The 26,368-nt window shown below is 42.8% G+C and overlaps 1 protein-coding gene across 1 annotated transcript in view; it reads left to right on the forward strand.

Moving 5' to 3' along the window:
* Positions 1-26,368, forward strand: part of tecpr1a (tectonin beta-propeller repeat containing 1a) — a 40,500-nt gene that overhangs the window by 7,965 nt on the left and 6,167 nt on the right. Inside the window, exons 5-19 of the mRNA XM_083634612.1 lie at positions 9,161-9,280; positions 13,183-13,357; positions 16,032-16,132; positions 16,628-16,729; positions 17,186-17,334; positions 19,156-19,766; positions 20,449-20,594; positions 20,717-20,872; positions 22,286-22,435; positions 23,214-23,371; positions 23,516-23,746; positions 24,160-24,256; positions 24,748-24,827; positions 24,962-25,018; positions 25,923-26,097. Of these exons, the coding sequence (XP_083490738.1) occupies positions 9,161-9,280; positions 13,183-13,357; positions 16,032-16,132; positions 16,628-16,729; positions 17,186-17,334; positions 19,156-19,766; positions 20,449-20,594; positions 20,717-20,872; positions 22,286-22,435; positions 23,214-23,371; positions 23,516-23,746; positions 24,160-24,256; positions 24,748-24,827; positions 24,962-25,018; positions 25,923-26,097 (2,508 nt within the window). The remainder of the gene's footprint in view (positions 1-9,160; positions 9,281-13,182; positions 13,358-16,031; positions 16,133-16,627; positions 16,730-17,185; positions 17,335-19,155; positions 19,767-20,448; positions 20,595-20,716; positions 20,873-22,285; positions 22,436-23,213; positions 23,372-23,515; positions 23,747-24,159; positions 24,257-24,747; positions 24,828-24,961; positions 25,019-25,922; positions 26,098-26,368) is intronic.

Consider the following 26,368-nt stretch of genomic DNA (forward strand, 5'->3'; position numbering starts at 1 on the left):
ATGATGAGTTGAATAATATACAGTATAAGTACACAGAAGTAATCTCTGAGGTCACTAAAGTCAATGTTTGTGTGTAAACAACAGTTGCTGATTTGCGGTTTCCCATTAAATAGGGTAGGCTACTGAGAATATGGTGTCCAGTTCATCCCATCACATTTTCATAATGAACCAAAAACAATTTTGCACTATAGCCTAACATAAAATAGTATTCTGTATGCAAAGCTAGCAAGGTTAGTTGCTTGAGCTGAATTTAAAGGTCAACTCAAAACAAACAATGAAATTAACTTTGAAATTAAAACTGAATCCTAGGCTATTAAATTTCATCAGCACACAGTAAAGGAAACTTGTCTTTGAACTCAGCTGACTGTCTAGTCCTAATCCCTGTTGTGCAATGTCCCTTTTCAGTGAAGTTTTTGTTTTTGTTAAGAGTATGGACTTTTAATCTTGACCTTGTTGGTAGGCAACGGCCCTTTTTCAGTCAAGCATTTTCAGATTAGCCCAGTCAGTCTGTGAAGCAGTCAGTGTCAGCACTTGCGCGAGCTCGCTTTTTCTCTAACTAATGTTAACATTACACACTTTAAGACACTTTGTTTGAGGATATAAAAGGAGGTACGGTGGTGTAGTGGTAAGCACTATCGCCTCACAGCTCGAAGGTCGTGGGTTCGATTCCCACCTGGGGCGATGTGAACGCTGAAGGAATGCGTGCCCGTCCGCATGTCCTCGAGTGCCCACCGCCCTGGTGGGGTCGTCAAAAGGGCCTTTCTGTGTGGAGTTTGCATGTTCTCCCCGTGCCTCCCGGGGGTTTCCTTCATATAGGAACCCCCTTCACCAAAAACATGCAATATCCTGGTTGCTAATGTGGTTCCTCCTCTGGTCGTTAAGGGCACCTGTTCAGAGGGAGGGGAACTGGTTGGAATAGTGTGAACCTCCCACGTGCTATGTCCTACCGGTGAAGCTTCCCCTGTCAGGTGAAAAGAAGCGGCTGGCTAACTGCCCATGTCTCGGAGGAAGCATGGAGCCAGTTTCGGCTCTCCCCAGATCGGCAGAGGGTGGAGTAGCAACCAGGATAAAGAAATTACGTTAGCACTAATGGGGGATAAAAATAGGATAAAAAATCGGGGGGGGGGAATATATAAAAAAGAAAAAGAAAACTTTGTTTGAGGTTATCAACGTTATTCACTAGTCTAAAGATAGTTCTACCATCAAGAACATCAAAAACAAAAACAATTTTTATTTGCAGAAGTCATCATTGATATTTGGTGTTAGCTAACGTTAGGTAACGTTATTATTTTTAGCTAAAGTTAATGTTATCTGTCTCCACAATTCTGTCAACTGACATATGCATTTGCTTTTGAAAATAAACAGCGTATAACAGCAATATAATATAACAGTAATATAATAGCGAGTTGCTTTCCCTCCCAATGAAAGACAAAGCACACAATGTCCTATGAATGTGTCCTAAAATGTGACAAGCCTTGCAAGCCCACCGATACAATAAATCAAGGCAAATGGGACAGCTTACAATTAAAAGCCCAAGACTGGTCAGGACTTGATAAATTTGATGATGTTTACACCACTACCTCCTGGGAAGATGGGGCAACCAATCGGTACATGCATTCATCATGTTATATTTCTATTTAATCTTCAGTTATGCTTAAGCAAGCCAGGCTGTTTATTTTCAAAAGCAAATGCATATGTCAGTTGACAGAAGTGTGGAGACAGATCACATTAACTTTAGCTAAAAATAATAACGTTACCTAACGTTAGCTAACACCAAATATCAATGATGACTTCTGCAAATAAAAATTGTTTTTGCTTTTGTTTTATATGTTCTTGATGGTAGAACTATCTTTAGACTAGTGAATAACGTTGATATCCTCAAAGAAAGTCTCTTAAAGTGTGTAATGTTAACATTAGTTAGAGAAAAAGCGAGCTCGCGCAAGTGCTGACACTGACTGCTTCACAGACTGACTGAGCTAATCTGAAAATGCTTGACTGAAAAAGGGCCGTTGCCTACCAACAAGGTCAAGATTAAAAGTCCATACTCTTAACAAAAACAAAAACTTCACTGAAAAGGGACATTGCACAACAGGGATTAGGACTAGACAGTCAGCTGAGTTCAAAGACAAGTTTCCTTTACTGTGTGCTGATGAAATTTAGTAGCCTAGGATTCAGTTTTAATTTCAAAGTTAATTTCATTGTTTGTTTTGAGTTGACCTTTAAATTCAGCTCAAGCAACTAACCTTGCTAGCTTTGCATACAGAATACTATTTTATGTTAGGCTATAGTGTAAAATTGTTTTTGGTTCATTATGAAAATGTGATGGGATGAACTGGACACCATATTCTCAGTAGCCTACCCTATTTAATGGGAAACCGCAAATCAGCAACTGTTGTTTACACAAAAACATTGACTTTATTGACCTCAGAGATTACTTCTGTGTACTTATACTGTATATTATTCAACTCATCATGAGAAGACCTGTCATTCAAGCCTAATATGAAGGCTCTATGACGATTTTGAAAAAACTGCCTCAAAATTGGCAGCCATCTTGGATTTGAAGGTCAAAAATAAGTCAAATCATTATATAAACACCAAATATGTATTCCTTGACCAGAATAAGCTCTGAAACCATGTATTGTGCATCATTGTAGGTCAAACCATTAAAAAGTTCATTTCCACGGCAGACATTTTGGATTTTGGTCTCTCAAATATTTTCCCCGCCTTTTTTAAAAATACACCCCGGCTAAATTTGTTTATTAACCCTCCTAGATGACAAATCCATTGAGAAACGGACCTTCGCTCTCCACGGTCACGGAAGTGCCACAGATGACCCTACTATGAAGTTGAGTTTTGTCACCTGAACGCAATTCCCATTAGCCTACCAGCAGCTGCCTGCCACAGTGGATCTGCCCCATATCCCGTCCCCTGCATGCTCAAATCCAACCAATGGTCAATGCAAATCACAACATGAAGTTACAACACATATAAACGAGCCTGATTATCAATTCAAAATAAAATTAGTTGCAAAATGTTGCTGGCTGCGGTGAATGCAGTGAGCGCGACAGGCAGAGGAAAAAAGCCTAATAGCCTAATAGCCTACAACTGGTCCGATTTAGAGATGGAGGGGGGAAAAGGCTGATTTGGTCAATAATCACAATTTTGTGTAGCTATTATAATTATAACACTGCACCTGAAACGTGTGTAATGTATTACTCACAGTCACTGTATTCACTTCAGTCAGAAGCACGCACCGCACCGGTGTGTGCTTGCTTTTCATCCCTTATCTCGCGCTGTGCCAAATGCGCGCACACAGGCAGCCTGTCACCATGGACCGATTTCTGCCATTAAACATTATCTATTTTATATTTATTTTGCATAACACTCGTCTTTCTGCTAGCGTTGCTTCAAAGTTTTCCATTGCTGCGGAGGTTTTGCCACGGCTTATCGAACCGTTTCTTCCTCATTTTTCGCTGCTTTTCCAAAGCAGAATGGGTCACATGACGTGCTAATGCGAAAAAACTGTTTCCATTACACTTTTGCGATAAACTGCTATATCGACACGTCTGAAAAACCACCTCATGAGAGCGCAAAAACGTTTTGCGATATTTGGGAGGTTTTTCGAACTTTACGTGTTTCCATTACCCAATTTCTATTGCGATATTTAGATTTTGCGCATTTATGAGGGTAATGGAAACACGACTATAGATAGGAGAACGCCAGGATTGGGGAGGGGAGTTTTTGTTTCCCCCAGTTTTGGGCGTGGTTTCTGAATGATGACGCACTCCACAGTGTCTCTATGGGCTACTTTTGTGGACAAATTTCAGATTTTTTTTTTTTGGAACTTATTTATTTTATTTCACAAATAAGACAAACAGTTTGAGTTGCATACATGTAATCCTTGACATTTGTTATCCACTGTATCATTTGTCTAAACATGTTTTGATTTAACCATAATCATCATATGTTTATAAATAAAAGAAAAATGTGCAGAAAAGAAATTAAGAAAAGAAAAAAAAAAAGGAAAAGAAAAAAAAAAAAAAGAAAGAAAAAGAGGTAATTACAGGTCAGACATTACAAGTATTGGAGCCCATCTTACATCAAACCTTTCTACTTTCATCTGTAATCTTGCTGTTATTTTTTCCATGATAAAGACACTCTTTACTCGTTCTCTCCATTGTGTTATGCAGGGGGGCTGCGGCTTCAACCATGAGACTGTTATCATTTTTTTCGCTATTAATAACAGAATTCTCAATAAATAGATTAAGTCTTTATCCATCTCATTGTCAGGAGGTATGCCCAGTACCACAAGTGCTGGCTCTAAAATAATGTCAACGCCCAGAATCTGTTTAATCTCTTTTTGGACATCCTTCCAGAATTCCAGTAACTTCGGGCAGTCAAAAAAAATATGTGTGAAGTCTCCCATCAGTCCACAACCCCTCCAACATAACTCAGACGTATTATTATATTTTGAAATAATAGAAGGAGTGTTGAAATATCTCATTTTCACCTTCCAATCAAATTCTTTCCATGTTGGGCTGTTAGTTAGTTTATGTCCTGCTTCGAATGTGTCTTCCCATTGATCATCTGTAATTATTATATTTGCTTCTAATTCCCACTTTTCTTTGACATACATATTGTTATCATTGGATTCATGTTGTAATGCTTTATAAATTTGTGATACAATCCCACTTTTCTTCTCTCCTTCTGTAAATGACATAATCAGCTCCTCTAGATTGGAAGGTGATTTACAAATATTCTCCCACTCCTCATGTTTCTCAAGGTAATGTCTTATCTGTAGGAATTTGTAAAAATCATGGGCTAGTAAATTAAATTCTTTTGAAATTTGTTCAAATGACTTCATAATTGGTCCATTAAACAGTTGTGCAATATATATCAACCCCTTGTTTGCCCATATTTTAAACCCTGAGTCCATAAGAGATGGTAAAAAATCATGATTTCTTGCTATTTTAGTAGCTCTAGAAATCGATTTTGACAATTTTAACTTCTTTCGTACGGCTGACCATATTTTCATTGTTCCTTTAATCCACTCATTACCGCCCTTGAGTCTCCTCCATTCCCTTTCGGATATGAATGGAAGTGATTCCAAGGGTATACTTCGACATGAGTTTTGCTCAATTCCCACCCACATCGTATCCGTTTCATTAGTTATCCACAAAAATATCGCTCTAAGTTGCGCTGCCCAATAATAATTTTTTAAATTTGGAAGACTCAAACCTCCCTTCTCCTTCGGGCAAATAAGTGTCTTATATTTAATTCTAGCTTTTTTATTTTGCCATAATAATTTCGATATAATTTTATCTAGCATTTTAAAAGTAGAATTAGTGACCCCAATAGGCAATGACTGGAACAGAAACAACAATCTCGGTAAAATATTCATTCTTACTGTGTCTATTCTTCCCAACAAATTCAAAGGCAAAATCTCCCATCTAGCAAAGTCTTTCTTAATCTCAGTTATCAACTTTCCATAATTAGCTTCAAATAACTGTGAAGTGGTAGGAGTGATAATGATACCCAGATATCTGAACCCCTTATTCGTCCATTTAAAATTAACCTTTTTCTTTAGGTCTGCTGGACATTCACCTGAAAGCATCATCGCTACAGATTTGTCTTCATTGGTCAGATATCCAGATATTTCTCCATATTCCTTCAGGTTATTCAACAAGGCTGGTATAGTGGAGGATGGCTCACATATATATGTTAATATATCGTCCGCGAATAAAGATATTTTATGTTCCCTCCCCCCTTCATCCTTTATTCCCTTTATATCTTTATTCTGTCGTATTGATTCAGCCAATGGTTCAATGCTCGCGGCGAATAATAATGGACTCAAGCAATCTCCTTGCCTGACCCCCCTCCTAAGATAAAAAAAATCTGAGCAACAACCATTAACTCTGATCCTTGATTTTGGATTTTTATACACCATTTTTACCCAGTCTATGAAAGTTGAGTGAAACCCGAAAACAGACAAAGTATGGTATAAGAAGCTCCATTTCACCCGGTCGAATGCCTTTTGGGCATCTAAGCTGAGCAACATAGCAGGCCGACGACTGTTTTTAGTACATGATATCAGATTTAATGTTCTCCTAATATTATTTGCACCCTGTCTTGCAGGGATAAAACCCGTCTGATCTGGTTTAATCAACTTAGCTATACATCTCTGCATTCTCTGTGCCAATATGTTTGTTAGTATTTTTAAATCGTTGCAGAGCAAACTAACAGGTCTATATCCTTCACAAGATACTGGGTCCTTGCCCTCCTTATGTAAGACTGAAATGATGGCTTCTGACCATGTTTTTGGTGGGTCCCCTGATGATAAAGCATAATTGAAAACTTTAGATAGTACTGGTATGATCTCTTCTGCAAAACATTTATAGAATTCTCCCGGGAACCCATCCGTACCAGGAGACTTACTATTTTTGAGAATTTTTATAGCATCAAATATTTCCTTTATTGAAATTGGCTGTATCATCATGGAAGCCTCTTGTTCTGTTAGAGTCGGCAGGTTTAGTCTGTTAAGAAATATCTGTGCCTTTGTCTCTATGAACTCAGACTCTGAATCATCATATAGATGTTTATAATATTCTGCAAAAGCTCCTGCTATCTCTGTTGGCTTTGTCATAACTTGTTTGGAATTAGGGTGTCTTATTTTTGGAATTATCCTATTCGTTTGGGCCTTTCGAAGCTGGAATGCTAATAAACGGCTTGCTCTGTTGCCCATCTCATAGTACCTTTGATTTGTAAAACGTAGAGCTCCTTCTGCTTTATATATTAAAAGTTCATCCAGTCTCTGTCGAATTCTTTTCAATTCAAGAAATATAGAGTTATCTAATGTTCTTTTATGTTCCCGCTCCAGTTCTTTGATTTTATTTTCTAACCATCTTTGCTGTTCCAGACGGGTTTTTCTCAACCTAGATGTTATCTCTATTATTTTCCCTCTTATAACCGCTTTTACCCCTTCCCATAGAATGGATGGTGTTACTTCTCCATTATCATTTATTTGGAAATATTCCTTTAAGTTTTGTTTTAATTCCCCCACTATTGTTTCGTTGGATAGAATTGACACATTAAGCCTCCAATACTTAAAAAAGGATTCATCATCTATCATTACAGTCATTGTTATTGGTGCATGGTCACTTATAGTTATGGTCTCAATGCCACAATTCAAAACTTTATGTATATGCTGTTGTGATACAGAAAAAAAATCAATTCTGGAATAACTGCCATGTGGATTAGAATAAAATGTATAATCCTTCCCTTTAGGGTTATCATTCCTCCATGGGTCAATCAGACCTAGCTCTTTAATGACATTATTTAATATTCTAGATTTCTTTGTGCTTGGTCCTTGTTCTGGTGGTAATCTGTCTAGTTTGCCATTCTGCACCGTATTGAAATCCCCACCCATTAATATCATCCCCTTTCCATCACTAGTTATTACTTTGGCTATAATTTTAAAGAATGTATCATTCTCCTCATTTGGAGCATATATATTCAATATTGACATAGTCATATCACCTACAGAGCCTACAACCATTATATATCTGCCCATATTATCTTTTATCACTTTCTCTGCAGTGAATGGTAGACATTTGTTGATTAATATGGCTACTCCCCTTCTCTTTCCATATGATGCATGAAAAACTTGATTTACCCATTCTCTTTTCAGTTTTTTGTATTCATTCTCAACCAAATGTGTTTCTTGTAATAATGCTATCGAACATTGTAATTTCTTCAGTTGACTCAATATCTTCTTTCTCTTGATGGGATGGTTTAGACCATGGACATTGTAGGACACAAGTTTTAACCTATTCATGTCAATTCAAAATGAAACATTTCAGCCTGAGTCTGCACCTCATATAAACTAAAAATATCTGTGTAAAACGACACACAGAAACACCCCCAAAAAAGAAAAATGTGTGTGACCTCCAGGTTTAACCCCCCAGTTCCCATTCCAAAAGAAAAAACAGAGAGATGTGGCGAATTCTCTCTGGGATTGCACTAAGTGCGTTTGCAACTTCTAGATTTTGTTCTGTGTTGCAGCTCTCTTTTTTTTAAGAGAAGACAAATTTGTTATCTTTCCTCTCAAATTACCCCCCTCCAAAACCCATTATGTCATTTAAACTGAAGACAAACATAGTTAAACTAGCATATTTTCAGTCCCCCAATAACCCTTTTTGCCACGTAAAACATTTGAGACAATTTACTGTCATTCTCAGCTGAGTCAGCTTCCTCTCGTCTTCTCCCCCTGCCGCTCATGGGGCCAAGTCTATGAAGGTCTGCATGTCTCTTCTTGTCATCACTGGCTGTCCTCTTCTCTCTCTCCTTCCCCGCACAACAGTCCAGTCGTCTTGCGTCACTCCGCTCCATGGATTGTGCGCCTCCTCCTCCTGGACATGAATCCCCATCTCCTTGAGTACTGGCGCAGCTTCTGCCAGTGTGCGAAAAGTCTTTATACCCGTATCCAAAAACATTCTTAATTGAGCAGGATATGGAGACTGAGCCTTAATGCTTTTTTCTTTCAGTTTTTTAATTTTCAGAAATTTCAGATTAAGACAGGTTAATTGGGGATGGCTTGTCCAATTTAGGACAAAAGCCATGTCCCCAATTTGGAAAAAGCTGATGTTTAGGGTTAGGAGAGAAAAGCATTAAAAAGTATTGAAAGTTGATCAATCAATTTAGGGAAAAATTAAGGCCCTTAAAAAGTATTACCGTAGTCTTAATCACCGCTTGATGAGGTATTAACTTTTGTAGCTATTGTTCTGATTGCGTTAAATGCATTATGATATCCTCTCATATCAATCGCAAAGCCCTGAATTGAATCGATATGGTATCGTGGCAGACTTTGTGATGTCAGCAAATATTGTATCATTGTCCAAATAATCTATAGATGGTTTTGAATTGAACCCCAGCTCACTTCCTGTTGCAGTGTTTGCTAGAACAGTAGGACAGGACTGACAGGACTGACAATTCTGTGAAAACTGTCTATACAATATCCTATCGTGATGAAACTTTTGACTTACACCCCACTGATGTGTGTGTGTGTGTGTGTTTGTGTTTGTGTTTGTGTGTGTTTGTGTGTGTGTGTGTGTGTGTGTGTGTGTGTGTGTGTGTGTGTGTGTGTGTGTGTGTGTCTTGACAGATCCCCTGGGAGCAGTCTGGTCTGCCGGACCCTTTTAACGACATCAGCTGTGGAGGGTGGGAGATCAGCGAGGAGCCCATGGGCCGCCTCTCACTGTGGGCGGTGTCTCTGCAGGGCAAGGTGCGCACGCACACACACACACACACACACACACACACACACACACACACACACACACACACACACACACACACACTACAGGGTTCCTACAGAGGTCTGGAACTGTATGGGTAAAGAGTTAAACCATTTTCGGGTCTTGATATGTTTAGAAATTGCACAAAAAAGTGAGGAAAAGTTTAGAAAAACATTCTTGTAGTGCTCAGATAAACATTCCCTGTGATTTTAGATGTATATTTTCACTGTCGTCTGACATTTCTACATTTTATTTTGTACCGCATTGTGTCACTGAGGAAACAGGTGCAGCCTCTCTGTGCCCAAAGGCAAGTTTCAGACATTGTACCAGGGACCTTTAATAGAGAGCCGCAGGAACGAGTCCGGAAATCATCGATGCTAACAGTCCTGGTTCTTCACTGTTTTCGCCTATGGGAGTTTTGAATGGGTTTTTGGCGCGATGCTTCTAATAATCTCTCTGGGCAACGCTGGCTTAATCAAACGCGAACCAGTGTTTAGTAATATCATCTTCACACACGAGGACCACTTTTAAGAGTTTTGAAGCTTTTACTTGCCGTTAACACATTGAGTGCCACAGCGCTTCAGTAAAATTGTCTGGAGCCTGTGCCAGATTCACTTCCATTCAGTTGAAAACAGCTATAGAATTTTTTCTATTAGGGCTATATGAACAGGGTTCATCAAAATGAAACATTGGACACTCCTACTTCTTTCAAAGAAGAAATTTTGTTTCTAGACAGTTCCATTATGAAATGACAGCCTCTGAAAAAAGCGCACTTTCAAGGGTTTTCTGCTGTCTTTTTTTACTTTTCGAAATAAAGTCACTTTTATGAATACTCTAATTTCAAGCGCATTCACTGACTCTGGCTGGTGTTTTCTGATGTAGTGACATGGTGTGGTTCTGTGTGCAGCCTGCGTGCCCCCCCCCCCCCCCCCCCCTCTCCACCCCGGAGCTGCGGGCTCCTCCCCACACTGTCTTCGCAGCCTCAGTTTTTGCCCCGGGCGGATTTCAGTGCAACGAGGAAATGGCAGGCGGGACTGAGGGAGAAGGTTTAGCCGTTCGGCTTCGGGCTGCCTTTCTGGCGGGTGGTCGTGTGGAGGGGCTGTGTGCAGGCGGATAGACGGCGGCGGAGGAGCTCAGTTGTGGGCTCGGATCGCAGCCAACTGTGGCTGCGGACAGAGCAATCTGTGTGGCTCTGGCTGGCTGCAGCATGCGTCGGTGTCTCTCTGATCACGGCGTTCTCCGTTTTCTCCTGCACAATGAAGGATCTGAGGTGGGTGCCGCAGCTCCCGTATAGAGTTTTAAGGTGGCGCCGTGTGATCCCTTGAAGGGATTCATGCTCACTGGCTGGGTACGACCTTAAACAGCAGAATTATGGAATAATATGAATTATGATTTTAGGACGTCCACAGACGTCCTTGGCACTCCTCGTTACTTTTTTTTAGGACGTCCAGAGACGTCCTTGGCACTCAATGTGTTAAAAGGGCGGCTAGCTAGCAAACGGCTAAATGAGACTACACTGTTGAGTCGATGGCGATATATACGTCAATAACGTCACCACTTCAAAGGACGAACACGGACATTCTCTTTCCCTCACCTGGTTCAGCCCCGTTCAGCCCGGGGTAATCAGTGCACACATCAACAACAGTCCAGTGCTGACGTGACGTGGAAGCCTATGCGACAGTGTGTAGTTCTGGATTAGCTTAGCTCGAGCTTTTTACTTCTAGGGCTCGCATTTACACTACAAAACTCATGAAAGTGGTCTTCATGTGTGAAGATTATCCGACTGAACTCTGGTTCGCGTTTGATTAATCTTGCGTTGCCCAGAGCCCGTATTTGAAGCATCGCGGCAAAAACCCATTCAAAAATCCCATAGACAGAAACAGTGAAGAACCAGGAAGTCCGTGACTTCCGCGTTCTGACTACAAAAATACGTCATCCCTGCGGCTCTCTATAGAGATAGAGACACCCCAACTTCCAGTCACTTCCTGTATCTGTGCCACATAGGGCTCTCCACTGCCACGCCCACTTAGGAGACTGGTCAGTCAATGAACTTTCATACCATTGACAGACAGCCAATCACAAGCTGATGACCATGCCCATTTAGGAGACTCGGCAGAGCACCATTTCTGAGTTTTGGCAGAGCCTGCAGTGGGGTGTCTCTATATTGAAGGTCTCTGATTGTACTGTAGCTTGTTCCTGCTCCGTCGGGGGTATTTTAGGGTTTTTTGAGCAATGAGTGTGCAGTCTGCTCTGCCAAACAGAAGTCATATATTAACACAAGAGTCCATCCTGGCTCAGCTATCTGGGTCCAAGGTTTTGCACTTATGCTCTATAAATTATTTACTTTGTGACAATTAAATACTCAAATTAGAAAAATCGCCACCAAGGTGTGATTAGCATCGAGTAGCAGTGGTTCCCAAATGGTGTGTCGAGGAACGCTGGTGTGCCTTGAGGCAAGTCCAGATGTGCCTTGGGATTTGACAAAAGTTATGAGTGAATTTTTAATTTTGTGACCTGTCTGGTTTAAGTGGGTGTGTTGCTGCTTTCATGTAGTAATCTTACAAAGTTTCAAATTAATTACAATAAACAAATAAGAAGTATAAGCGTATTAATGTAGCGATACAGTTCCTAGGTCTTTCTGCATTAATACTGCTAACGTAGACCCTAAACATTGAATAGCCTATGCTCACAAGCATGGCTCTCTGTTAGCGGGGGGAGCGCACCGCTGCAAGGGAAAGTGTGTGCGCTGGATTTACAACACAAGACAAAATAACGATCACATTGTGAGTGTGAATGCAGTGTGAATGCATGGCACATGTCAATAAAAAGGTTTAGTTATTCTTTGCATTTTGTCGCGATGTTTTGTGATGTGTTTATTACGTATGTTCATATCTAATGATCACTAATGCCCACAGCAAGGTCACATCACACAGTCATGTGACATCAAATAAACCACTCTGGTGTTACCGCCCTTTTGTCACTTCATCTTAGCCCTCCTCCTAAGGATCAAGTCAAAAATCTTGCCGTTATTGATTCCGATCTCAACTTTAACTCCCACATTAAGTCAATTAGAAAATCTGCTTTTTATCATCTTAAAAATATAGCAAGAATTAGGGGATACATGTCCAGACAGGATCTAGAAAAACTAATTCACGCCTTCATTTATAGTAGGTTAGAGTACTGCAATAGCCTTTTTTCTGGTCTCTCCAAAAAAGAACTTAGGCAACTTCAACTCATTCAGAATGCTGCTGCTAGAGTTTTAACGAAGTCTAAGAAAGCTGATCATATCACTCCAGTTCTTAAGTCCTTACACTGGTTGCCAGTGTGTCATAGAATAGATTTTAAAATACTGTTATTAGTCTATAAATCACTTAATGGCCTAGGCCCAAACTACATAGCTGAATTGCTCCCACGCTACGAACCGTCTAGAACTCTTAGGTCATCAGGGTCCAGCTTATTAACTGTCCCTAGGATCAAATCAAATCATGGGAAGGCTGCATTTACCCACTATGCTTCTGCTAGCTGGAACAAATTGCCTGAAGACCTCAGATCTGCCCCAACCTTACTTACTTTTAAAAATAGACTAAAGACTTTTATGTTTACCGCCGCTTTTAACTGCTGACAGCTACTATGCAAACCCAATGAGTCCTCTATAAGTTTTTTGCTCTTTTTGCAACTGCTGCACCTGTTGCTTAATGCACTTTTTATACTCTTTTAAAGTTTTGTTGTGATGCTTCTAAATGTCTATTTTATTCTCTTCTTTTCTTTTCTTTTCTTTTCTTTTCCTGTCAACCATTTTATGTGAAGCACTTTGAATTGCCTCTGTGTATGAAATGTGCTATACAAATGAACTTGACTTGACTTGACTCCTCTCTCGCCCTGCATCCAGGTGTGGTTCAGACAGGACATCTACCACCAGAACCCCGAAGGCTCTTCCTGGGAGGAGGTGTCTCTGCCGGGGGAGGTGGTGCAGATCAGCTGCGGCCCGGGAGATCTGCTGTGGGCCGTGCTATGGGAGGGCCAGCTCATTGTCCGGGAGGGCATCGGGCGAGACTGTCCCCAAGGTACGAGAGGGAGGGAGGGGGAAATAGACATAAGGCTTTTTCACACACAGATCGTGCAAAATTGCAGTTCAGAAAGCCCGCAAAGCCAGCACCCTCGCCACAGAAATTGCTTTCACACAGAGCCAAGCAGCACGGCCACATTCCCGTCCTGCTGTGTGCTTTCAGGCGACAGCCACTGCTCCCGGATTGAAAGGCGAGCCGCTGGAGGCATTTCCACTCAGCTCCTCGCTCAAATTAATATTTTCATAGGTTAGTGTAGCCTAGCCTACTGTATGACGAACGAATGAATTCAACAACCAAACATCGCTGAGGTGCAGCTGCGGTTGTTAAGGATAAGCTGATAAAGCTGCGCTCGTTAAGGATCAGATAAAACACGAAAGTGTTGTCCACATGCATGGTAACAAGGCTTTCAATATTCATCTGATCGACTTTATGCATCACAGACACACCATCATGTAGCCTATTAGGTAGGCTACAAGGCTAATTCTTTTCTTTTGGTTCCAGTTTTTTGTAAAGTAAATTATTCCCATCAAGTAGCCTAATTAGGGGCCGTTCTGAAAGACGACGCCCGCATATCAAACAGCTGCAGTCTGCATAACATTCGTCGGGGGAATAGTAGCCTATAGACTACTATAACGTTAGTAGTTTTTGTAAGGGAATGCACAGAGCTGATTTCGAGAGGGAATATCCTCAGACCAACTTGCCACAGACAGCTATAGCCCTCTGAAGCTTATTATTATATCCGTTAATTTTACCTACTAATGTCAAAATTGTTTGAGCATAAAGCCTAACCTACTACTTACTAGGCACGGAGCATTCCTCCTGGCGTCCCTGCAGTCATGATTGTATAGGCGACTTTTTTTACTTTCACTCGTGCACTTTCTTGCTACATGAGGTGATTTCCCCTGTAATTTTTTTATGAATGAGCTGACCATTCGCACCTCTTTTCCGGCTCGCTGCGACAACGCTTTCAAGTGGAGGTGGGTTGCCTGCTAAACCGGCGCTGTGACAAGGTCTAGTCGCGGGACAAAAGGCGGACAACAATTATCCACCAACGCGCGTTCACGACTTTCACATCAGAGGCGCGGATCCTATTTTCCGTGCATTTTTCGGCTTTCAAGGCCGGTGTGAAAGAGCCTATAAATAGACATGGGTCATCGAAAGTGCTTGAATTTATAGATTTTGTGCAAGAATAGAAATGTAAGTTCTTTTGATTATAATTTTTTACTTGTCTTAGAGGTATACTATGCAACTTTTTCTGGCTTGTGTTTGTAAAAAGTAGACAGGGACACGCACATCCAAACTGGGCCACACTGGGCCAGGGTGCTGGATCAAAAAGGTTACAGTGAAAAAGAACGATCCGCACACCAAAAGAGCTCCCGTTGGGTTTTTTATTTGCAAACCAGCGGGACGTTTCAGGCCAGACCGGCCCTTCCTCAGACGCTTTCTGAAGTGGCAGAGAGACGCCGTCTTAAATACCTGTATCAATACATCACATGACAGATCACCAGGTGTTCAGCAATTAACAATTAGAAAATAAGTTATATAAAAATTTACACACATAGGAAAGTATTATAGACACAAATGTACAGATTCTAAAAGAATATATATACTGTATATAAACAAGCAGGACAACTATAGTTGCCCCCCATAAGGGAGTAGTTTGTGGGCTCTGGTTTACAGTAAGTATAGTCGAGTAGAATTCATTTGGAAGAGGCCCAAACAAATACATCCCTGGAGGCGCCCCCATTAACCACAACATACTGCATTTGTAGAAATGGGGACCTAGTCTATTACTTAAATTAACAACTAGCAAATATAAAAAAAATATATATACAGAAGTACCACTTATGTAATAGAGATTAACACCAGAAGAGAGAGAGAACAATAGAGAGAGAAAAGCATCACAATAGGGACATCCTAGTAACAGGTTGGAGTACAGGGCTACATCACCCTCTATAGAAAAGGTCTCATATCGAATTCCTCATTAAGGCCTCTAGGGGCCAGAGTGCCCAATGTATGTATCCAGAACAGTTCTCTTTGGAGTAGCAAGTTGCTGATGTCACCCCCTCGGCGTGGCAGTTTAAGAGCCTCAATCCCAATGTATTTGAGAGTGGATACAGGATGTTTTGCAGAGGTAAAGTGGACAGCCACCGGGCTGGATGTTACATTATTTCTGATTGTGCTGCGGTGTTCAGAGATACGGGTTTTGAGTGGTCTCAATGACTTGCCTATATACGAAAGTCCACATGGACATTGGAGCATGTGTTTGTAAACAGACTGCACACGGCCCCTCCCCCGGCTCCACAAGCCAATGAGAGTGAGGGATTAAAAGTTCTTTTCTGGTAGTTTCACAGCGGTTGTAAAAGCAGATATAAACACACCCACATCTCCAAACACCTCACACAACCCTCTTGGAAAGTGCTGCCACCTTTCCTGGTTTTGTCCTTGGTTTTGTTTGTCTGGAATGTGCTTGAAAAGTTGGTGAATTTGATGTTTAAGAAGGTGTGGGAGCCCTGAGCTGAAGGTGCTAGAAACCCTGAACGGAAGGAGTGTGAACACTGAGCTGAAGGTGTTAGAAACCCTGAGCTGAAGGTGTTGAGCTGAAGGTGTTAGAAACCCTGAGCTGAAGGTGTTAGAAACCCTGAGCTGAATGGCACTTTCTGCATGTCAGGTACCTCCTGGGTGGTGGTGGATTCTCCCACTCCAGAGGTGGGAGCCATTCATGTAGCAGTGGGAGTCAACGTGGTGTGGGCCGTCACCAAGGACAACAGGGTAAGACTGTCCTCAAAAAATAAACTATTTTATAAGATGGCTCCAATTCTAACCCATAATATGCTAAAGGATGGATATCTCATTGTGGAACAAAATTGTTCAAATACTGCTATATATAATGTTTATAATGTCTTATAATGTTTGTATGGTAAACATTGTAGAGCAGTGCATTAGGCATGTAATAAGTGGATATCTACAATAGCTGCATCTGTACAAACTAAACTGATGATCAAATGTAGAAACTAACATTTAGAATACGAGACAAGGATTTCCTGCGTTATTTTGAATATGTTTATTTTCTGTGCCTTTAATTATGAACCACTTCGGGTGACTGCCACAGTGTGCAGCGGTTTGCTGAAGATGGCTTTGACACTGACTTGTGACACTTTGCTCTTGATGGACACCCCGCTCGTTGCAGGGATTGGACCTGTGAGTGTTTCAGTTACGGGACAGTCATGTCTCTCTCTCTCTCTCCTCTCTGTCCTGCTTTGCCAGGTGTGGTTCAGGCGCGGCGTCAACTCCCACAACCCCTGTGGCTCCGGCTGGATCGGCATGGTGGGCGAAATGCTTATGATCAACGTGGGCCTCAACGACCAGGTGAGTTCACTTACAACCAGGTGAGTTCACTTGCAACCAGGTGAGCTCACTTACAACCACTTGCCGGGGGGAATGGGAAACCAGGGAGGAACATGCTGGTCGTTCTGACAGAAAAAAGAAAGGTATGCACAAGTTTAAACAGGCAAGGCACAAGGGTACATTAGACATTAGCAAAAATTCACAGTAAGTACTATACAATAAGTGTGGTGCAAAGTGTCTATTTTAAATATGTATACCGGTATACAGTATATGAAAAAATGTACATGTGCAGTAATTGTATAAATAAGCCACACAGGATTGTAAACAAAGGCTTATACAGATATGTTTCCAGATATTTCATCAAAGCCCGAAATTGGAGATACAAGGTTTTGGGCCGACAGCGGCGATATGGGGGGTGAATGTATTTGTTAATTCAAGTCAATCCCAGTTGTCTGAAGGCTTGCCTGCTGTGTGCAGGTGTGGGGTATCGGCTGTGAGGAGCGCGCCGTGTTCTACCGACAGGGCGTGACCCCCAGTGAGCTGAGCGGAAAAGCCTGGAAGGTCATCAGCGTTCCCCGAGACGGAGACAGATCGCACTCCAGCGCCAGCACAAACAGTCTGCAGAGGTAACGTTCCCCCGAGACTGAGACTGATCGCTCTCTAGCGCCAGCACAGTCTGCAGAGGTAACATTCCCCCGAGACGGAGACTGATCACTCTCTAGCGCCAGCACAAACAGTCTGCAGAGGTAACATTCCCCCGAGACGGAGACTGATCACTCTCTAGCGCCAGCACAGTCTGCAGAGGTAACATTCCCCCGAGACGGAGACTGATCACTCTCTAGCGCCAGCACAGTCTGCAGAGGTAACATTCCCCCGAGACGGAGACTGATCACTCTCCAGCGCCAGCACAAACAGTCTGCAGAGGTAACGTTCCCCCGAGACAGAGACTGATCACTCTCTAGCGCCAGCACAAACAGTCTGCAGAGGTAACGTTCCCCCGAGACGGAGACTGATCACTCTCTAGCGCCAGCACAAACAGTCTGCAGAGGTAACATTCCCCCGAGACGGAGACTGATCACTCTCTAGCGCCAGCACAAACAGTCTGCAGAGGTAACATTCCCCCGAGATGGAGACTGATCACTCTCTAGCGCCAGCACAAACAGTCTGCAGAGGTAACATTCCCCCGAGACAGAGACTGATCGCTCTCTAGCGCCAGCACAAACAGTCTGCAGAGGTAACATTCCCCCGAGACGGAGACTGATCACTCTCTAGCGCCAGCACAAACAGTCTGCAGAGGTAACATTCCCCCGAGATGGAGACTGATCACTCTCTAGCGCCAGCACAAACAGTCTGCAGAGGTAACGTTCCCCCGAGACAGAGACTGATCGCTCTCTAGCGCCAGCACAAACGGATCCCCCGTGTTATGTCTCTTGGATGCAAATCTGAGAATATATTTACTGTCAGATATGATTTTGGCCAGAATTCCATGACTATCATCTCTTGTAGGTAGAGAGATAACAGAGATAACAGTGAACTTGTGATTACAATGTCTTAATTGTGTTCACGTCTTGTAACTTAAATAATGGTGAAGTTTAACAATTCATCAATTTTGGGGACCCCCTGGAACCCCCTCAAGGACCCGTGGTGGTCCCCGGACCCCACGTTGAGAACCACTGATGTAGTGGACACACACACACACACAGACACGCTCCAGTCACAGCGGTGCACAATGATAAAATAACAACCGAAGTCTTTACATGTTAGGAGAGACCTTCTAACCTTACAAGCCAGCTGGATTCTCTCGCGAGATCTGTTGATGAGATTTGTGAAAACAATACCGCCCCCATCTGGCAGCGTCAGGTCATTCTCACAGCTCACGGCAGTTCACTTTTCCCACACAAAGCACAGAGCAGAGCAGTAACAGCAGCAAGCGTTTGACAGATTGTGCATTACCGTATATTTAGTGCTGGGTATTGTTAAAAAAAATGACGATATCATTACCAATACCAGTGATACCAATAGTGTACGTACTTCATTCGATACCTTTTTTTAAGTCACATATACACCACGCTCGACTTCACCACCACAGACTATGGGTTGTAGCTGCTGCGGTAGTGGGCTAATCAAACGTCGCATTAAATCCAAGAACGCTTGCGGTGATTGGCAAAACCATACAAGTAATGTTTTTCTAGCTCTGGGTACAAAAAGGATCGACTGCATGTATTAATTTGTTTCAATGGAGAATACTACTTGGTAATCGGTTATTTCAGTCGATACCTTGCCATACCTTATCGAGTACCTTTTTTGTTTTGTTTTACAGATTTTCAATGTTGGTACAAGTCGTCATGTCAGCATTTGCTCAACATCAAAATGTTTGCTGGGAATCAATAATAACTGATAATCATACATTTTAATTTGGTTCCTCTTCCTCACCTGTCATCCTGCAGTGCTGGCTGTTTCTTCTCTGGTGAGGTGCGTGCTCAGTCAGTCGTGAGTGATGTGGACTCAGACACAGAGAAAGAGAAAGGGTCTGCAGAAGGTGCCGGCTTCCTCGCCGCGTCCCCAGAGTCTTTTGTCGATGCCCCCACAGACTCCACCTCCGACCCCCCCACTGATGCCCCAAAACCCCGCATCCCCAAGGTCACCAGCGACAGCTTCATTTCTGAACTCGTCTCCGACCGGGACCCGGGGAAGACCTCCAGAGAGGGGGGATCCGCCGCTTCGGCTATCCTGGAGGAAGAGTCCCTTCCTGGGGACCACAAGGTCAACTCTCCCCCTGTTGGTGTGGTTCTTTCCCCCAGCCAGTCTGGGGGGACTCAAGACCCCCAGTGGAGCAACGTGGACCTGGAGGAGGCTCAGAGCCAGCAGGCTGGGCCCGGGGCAGTGCTGGACTCAACTGACACCTGCAGCTTGTCGTCTGTGGCAACATACACGCTGGCCCTGGAGGAGGCGGATGGGGCGGACCAGCACCCGCTGTGGGCCTGGGTGAACGGAGGAGGCTGCTCTGTGGACGCTCACTCCCAACTCAACTGGTTCAACTGCTCTGCCAACGCTGCATGTGAGTTCACCTGCCATATCTGTCTGATGATTGATTGTCCTTTTCCAGCATCTTTTCCAGAATGTACTGGATGCTTGACTGGAGGCAAAAGAGGGTTAGGGTTAGGCTAACCCTAACCCTAACCCCCCTGGTGCTAGCTAGATGTACCCAATCGACATAAAAATTGGTTGGCTGCTGGCCAGACTTGTGATGGCCGTTTTGTGATAAAAAAAAATCATTTCATTGACTTAAATAATTAATGGATCGTTCGTTGCAGCTCTATGTGACTTACAGTTATCAGACATCCTTGCATTTCCAGTTTGTGTCTGCCTGAAGCCAGTTATTTGGGTCAAACGTCTGTCCACTTTATTTCCTTCAATAAATCATCAGGGTTGATGTGTCACTCTCTCTCCAGCTCTGGTTGATGTATCACTCTCTCCAGCTCTGGTTGATGTATCACTCTCTCTCCAGCTCTGGTTGATGTGTCACTCTCTCTCCAGCTCTGGTTGATGTATCACTCTCTCTCCAGCTCTGGTTGATGTGTCACTCTCTCTCCAGCTCTGGTTGATGTGTCACTCTCTCTCCAGCTCTGGTTGATGTGTCACTCTCTCTCCAGCTCTGGTTGATGTGTCACTCTCTCTCCAGCTCTGGTTGATGTATCACTCTCTCTCCAGCTCTGGTTGATGTGTCACTCTCTCTCCAGCTCTGGCGCAGTCGGTCCAGTCCATGAGTCTGTCCATCAGCCCGGCCCAGACGGCGGCCTGGCGGAGACAAATCTTTGAGCAGCTCAGTGAGAGATCCAAGAGAGAGATGGATAACTTCAGACACTATGAACAAGCCATCGAACAGGTATAGGAGGAAAACACACCAGCCAGAGCCTCTATAACTGTAGCTATTATTATCCTATATTATTATCATAGCAAACAACCTTTTCCTTGTCCTTCCTTCCTTCATTCATGAATGCGTTGCAGTCTGTGTGGGTGAAGAAGGGCACCATGCAGTGGTGGAGAGACTGGAAGCCCCACAAGTGGACGGATATTCGGTTTGCTCTGGAGCAGTTCTCAGGGCCCGACGGCAACAAGGACGGCATCCTGTTCATCTACTACAACTACTACGAGGAGAAGAAGGTGTGTGTGTGTGTGTGTGTGTGTGTGTGTGTGTGTGTGTGTGTGTGTGTGTGTGTGTCTGTGTCTGTGTCTGTGTCTGTCTGTCTGTGTGTGTGTGTGTGTGTGTGTGTGTGTGTGTGTGTGTGTGTGTGTGTGTGTGTGTGTGTGTCTGTGTCTGTGTCTGTGTCTGTCTGTCTGTCTGTCTGTGTGTGTGTGTGTGTGTGTGTGTGTGTGTGTGTGTGTGTGTGTGTGTGTGTGTGTGTAGAGCCCGACCGATACTGGATTTTTGAGGGCGATGCCGATACCGATATTAGGGAGTGAAAAATGTCTGATATCGATATATCGGCCGATATTCTTATACACATTATATTACAAAAGAAATTGCAACGATCCCTCAAATATCAAACACTTGACAAAGATATGACTTGACGCGACTTGAGATATGTAATGTAGGCAGGATATTTTACAGCTTATCTCTAAACGTTATTGTCCAAAATGACATTGATGCAATGAAACAGTCAACTTCACTGGGAATTTAATAATGATGAATAACTAGAAATACAAAAGAACAAATATAAAATATAACCTAGTCTGCCTGGAGTCCAAGACAACAATATACATTACATGACAAGCAATAAAATAAAATAAAATACAATATCAAACAAACAAACAAACAAACAAACAAACAAACAGTATCACATAAGAATAAAAGAAAAATGAAAGAAGAAGAAATGGATCTGCTAGCCCTCTAGCTAGCCAGTGGACCAAAATTTTAATTTGCGATCAGAACATTTTTGTAATCTACAAAACAGACATAGCAAGCAGACGAGAATAGATATTATATAAATCAGGATGTGAAAGTAGGTACAATCTGTTTCCTTTTAAAACATGCCTTTGCTGTGATGGAACAGACATCACCTGGAAGACTGTTCCACGACACGATAGCCCTGTATATTACAGCCTTCTTCAGGGAGTTAGACTAAAGTTATCTGTCCACCACTTCCCCCTCTGGTGGAATGTGTATGAATATTTGAACTATAAGTTATGTTATTGTAAAGAAATTTAGGAGAAAATATATAAGTAAATCAGCCGAGAGTCTTTCCTCGACACTAAGCCATGTGAGACGTGCATGCATATCAGACAGCTACGCTAGGTAGACCTATAGGGGAGCAGCCCAGGACCAGTCTAGCTGCCTTGTGTATTCAAACATACGCTGCTCTGTGAGCAACACAGACATAGTAATAGGGGCTTGGGTGGTTAAAAGATCAGTGTGTGCGGGGCGCACTTACAACAGACAATTGTGTTCACACATGATACACCCCCTCCGAGTAATGCCTGGATATCGTCAGGAGATCACTGCATGTCTGGAAAGGGCCTTCCTTCAAATTAATCATCAATACATCAATACATCTTTCTCTCTCTCCTTCCCTCCAGTACCTGCATGCCTTCATCAACGAGGTGACCATCCTGGTTCCTGTGCTGAACGACTCCAAGCACACTTTTGCCATCTACACACCAGAGAGGACCAAACAGAGGTGGCCCATCAGATTGGCAGCTGCCACCGAGCTGGAGATGCTTGACTGGGTAGGCATCGGTCAACGCCCTTTTCACTCACACGATACCGGAGCGGTGGCCATTTTGGACTTTACTGTCACACTGCAGCCCAGCTGTCTCTTACTGTTGTGAACCAAGATGGATAAGATACAAACAAAATAATCAGGCAAACATTTCTGTTTTTATAGATTTCCCCACTGAAAAACATATCAGGAACAGATGGATCTAAACAATGTGGAGGAATATAGGTTTGGGGGTTCGCAATGGCAGTCGCAGTCAATTGGCAGAGTTTGAAGGCACTGGGGTGAAAATATACTAATGAGTAGTGAGAGCTGATTGGTCGATTTCAGACAGTCTAGTGTCTACCTAAAAACGCTAGCACAAAATTTGAATGGCGTGTACGAGATTTTTTTTTTTTTTTTTAGTTGGTGACTACTAACATGCGTTTCCGATTTTTCTTTTACTATTATTACTTCACACCTCCAAGTACCAAAATCAGCAGAAATACTATAGTTAAATTCAAGTGGTCATAGTTCTTGTTCTTGAAATTGCTCGCCATCTATGTCTGAAGTCCTGCACCTGTAGTTTGATGATGTCTTCCGGGTGGAGTTTCTCACTTTTGGAAGGTACAAGAGAGAAGCGATATTAGAAGAAATAGTGTGTGATCATTTTTGTGGTTCTCGGTTCCACCAAAATGCAACGGTCGTTTTTACACATTTGCCCATTTATAACGTATTTCCCTTTTTTACTTTCTGTCTACCTTGCTGTCACTTCTCACGTCGGTCTCTCCCTCCCTCCCCGTCTCCAGCTGACGTTGTTGAGCGCGTCGTGCTGTGACTCCCGGGGGATCCAGGGTCCCCCCTCCAAGCAGGCCATCTGGTCGGTCACCTGCAAAGGGGACATCTTCGTGAGCGAGCCCTCTCCCAGCCTGGAGGCCATGCCTTACCCCACACCCTGCGACCAGATGTAAGGATAGCATAAAATAACAAAAAATCTACCAAAATTATATTATTATTTTTGGTTTGTCGGCTAATATGGACATTTCCTTTCATTTTCAATGATATCCACTATCATTCTGCCTTTTGCTAAAGCGTTCCTTCCATGCTGCAGGTTCTGGCGGCAGGTGGGGGGTCACCTGCGTGTGGTGGAGTGTAACAGCGTGGGGGTGGTGTGGGGGATCGGCTACGACCACACGGCCTGGGCGTACACCGGGGGCTACGGCGGGGGCTTCTTCCAGGGCCTGTTGAGCAGCACAGACAGCATCTACACCCAGACAGATGTAAAGAGTGTCTACATCTACGAGAACCAGAGGTGGAACCCTGTCACTGGATACACCAACAGGTATTGTGTGTACAGGGATTCCACCCCTTCCTCTGGTTCTGACTGGTTAATTTTACTATGGTGAAATGGCAGTGAAAAGGCCTTTCATTACATTGTTACTTCTAGACATCACAGATTTAAAAATATGATTAAAATTGATTTAAAATATGATACATATTGGGGAAATGTCACACTGTATAATCCCCCCACTCCTTTTAAATTTAGATTCATTAATGAGTTTTTGGATAAACAGAACTTTTTTTTCTTATTATTTTTTTGACAGCTAGACTATTACCCTGTTAGCTAAAATTGCAAATTTTAAGTGGACAATTACCACTGAAACTCAAGTAGACGTTTAATTGTTTTGCACAGACATTTAGAGTAAAGACAAAAGCCACTCTTGCTTCATTTGAAATGTGTTTCCTGTGTTTCAGAGGTCTGCCTACAGACCGCTACATGTGGAGTGATGCTTCAGGACTACATGAGTGCACCAAAACTAACACCAAACCCCCCTCTCCTCACTGGACATGGGTACACACACACACACACACACACACACACGCACGCACGCACACACACACACACACACACACACACACACACACACACACACACACACACACAGGACATGGGTAAACACACACACACACACACAGATATGCAAGCACACACACACACAGAGGGAAATGCCCTGTGTTGGTCTGAAATTGATCATCTCATACATGGCACCATCATGCCATTCTAATTCTTAGGACGGTTCACTTACCAACATAAACATTCTAAATTGCCCCTAGCTTACTTCTTGTTGCCAGTGTTTGCTAATATAATGTCTGACAGGAAATAAGCGAGGTTTCACACTGTTCCCATAGCAACATCATTCTGTGAAAACCCTCTTCCCTAGCAACATCATTCTGTGAAAACCCTCTATAAATAGTGGGTGTTGAAGGATCGCAGACAAGGTGTGGAGTCACACAATAGATGAACGTTTCCAGAGTTTCACTTCACCTTTGCTATATTTTCAGGTGTCTGATTGGACAATTGACTATGGCATCTCAGGAGGGACAGACAGAGAGGGCTGGCAATACGCAGCTGATTTTCCAGCGTAAGTTTCTTATGCCGTTCCTCTACCTCCTCCTGCTATCTCAGTCTATTCATTGAAACTGTGCCTCCCCCAAAGATGATAAACCTGACTGATCTGTGTTTGGCTTCTTCCCTTGTCCCCCATCCGTCACACAGCTCATATCATGGTTACAAGACCATGAAGGACTTTGTGCGCCGCAGGCGGTGGGCCAGGTACTACAGTGCACTCTTACTGTATAGTGATGATCACCTTGGTCACTATAAGCGGATGATCACTATAACTGATTTTCTTTTCTTTTTCTTTATTTCTCAGGCAGATTAGCATCTAATTGTAGTGTAATTGTACATATAACGTAAAGCAATGTTATTGAATTTAAAAATCCATACAGTGATTTAGGCATCCAGCTGTTTCAAACACAGCGGTCTCACATAGACAAAGACGCCACCATCTCTCCACAGACAGAGATGCCGTTGCATGTTGTTTTGGAAATATTCATGAGCCACAAAAAGAAAACGATACAATAAAATACGTACAAGTCAGAATAGTGCTGAGCGTAATATGACAGGACAAAAGGGGAAAAGAAAGGGACTGTTTTGCATATTTTACAGTTGATTGATCAGCAATAATTACCAGCAACAATTTAGCATTTACATAAAAAAAATGTTTATAGCTGTTTAGGATTGAATTATGCTACATAGCGTTTACAAGTGAAAGTTAAGTAGTTTAGTTGTGGTTTACATCTTAGCTTAGTACATATGGACTCCTCTGGTGCATATGACCTGTTTATGCATTATTTAAATATGTAATCATGTATTTACTGCTTGGTCTAAAACTGAACTATACGATTTCGGTCTGTATGAGAATTAAAACAGACATCACATCTATTGTTCAGTGGGTAGCAAATGTATTAACATTATGGAAATTGGGAGAAATATCTTTATATTGATTTTTATCATAGGGTTGAATATTGATTTTTTTTAATCTATCTTGTAAACTTTACAACTCTTTTGATAAGTGCTCTATAAATAAAAGTGGTCATTATTAAGATATCTTTGATTCGACTTCAGGTGCTTCAAGCCATACACTCACCCCAGTGCATTCACTTGTCCCCCACAGGAAGTGTAAATTGACCACCACAGGCCCTTGGCAGGAAGTCCCGCCCGTGGCGCTGAGTGACGTGAGCATGGTGCCGTGTGCGGCTCAGAGCAGTGTGGAGCTGCTTCCCCTGTGGGCCATCAGCAACAAGGGAGACGTGCTGTGTCGCCTGGGAGTCACCGCACTCACACCCGCTGTCAGTCACGCACGCACGCACACGCACGCACGCACACGCACACACACACACACACACACACACACACACACACACACACACACACACACTCTTCTCTCTTCTTTCTTTCTTTGCTTCTCCTCTCTCCTCTTCCCTCTCTTCTCTTGCTATGCTTGTTTTTTTCTAAGTTGGTCAATTCTGTTTATTGATTGTGGTTAGCTAGACCTAGCTAGACACATTCTCCGTCAAGTCCTCCTGAGACATGCTTGTGAATTAGGGCTATACAAATAAA

The sequence above is a fragment of the Poromitra crassiceps genome (assembly GCF_964638095.1).
Source record: "Poromitra crassiceps genome assembly, chromosome: 4".
In the NCBI taxonomy this organism is placed as follows: Eukaryota; Metazoa; Chordata; class Actinopteri; order Beryciformes; family Melamphaidae; genus Poromitra; species Poromitra crassiceps.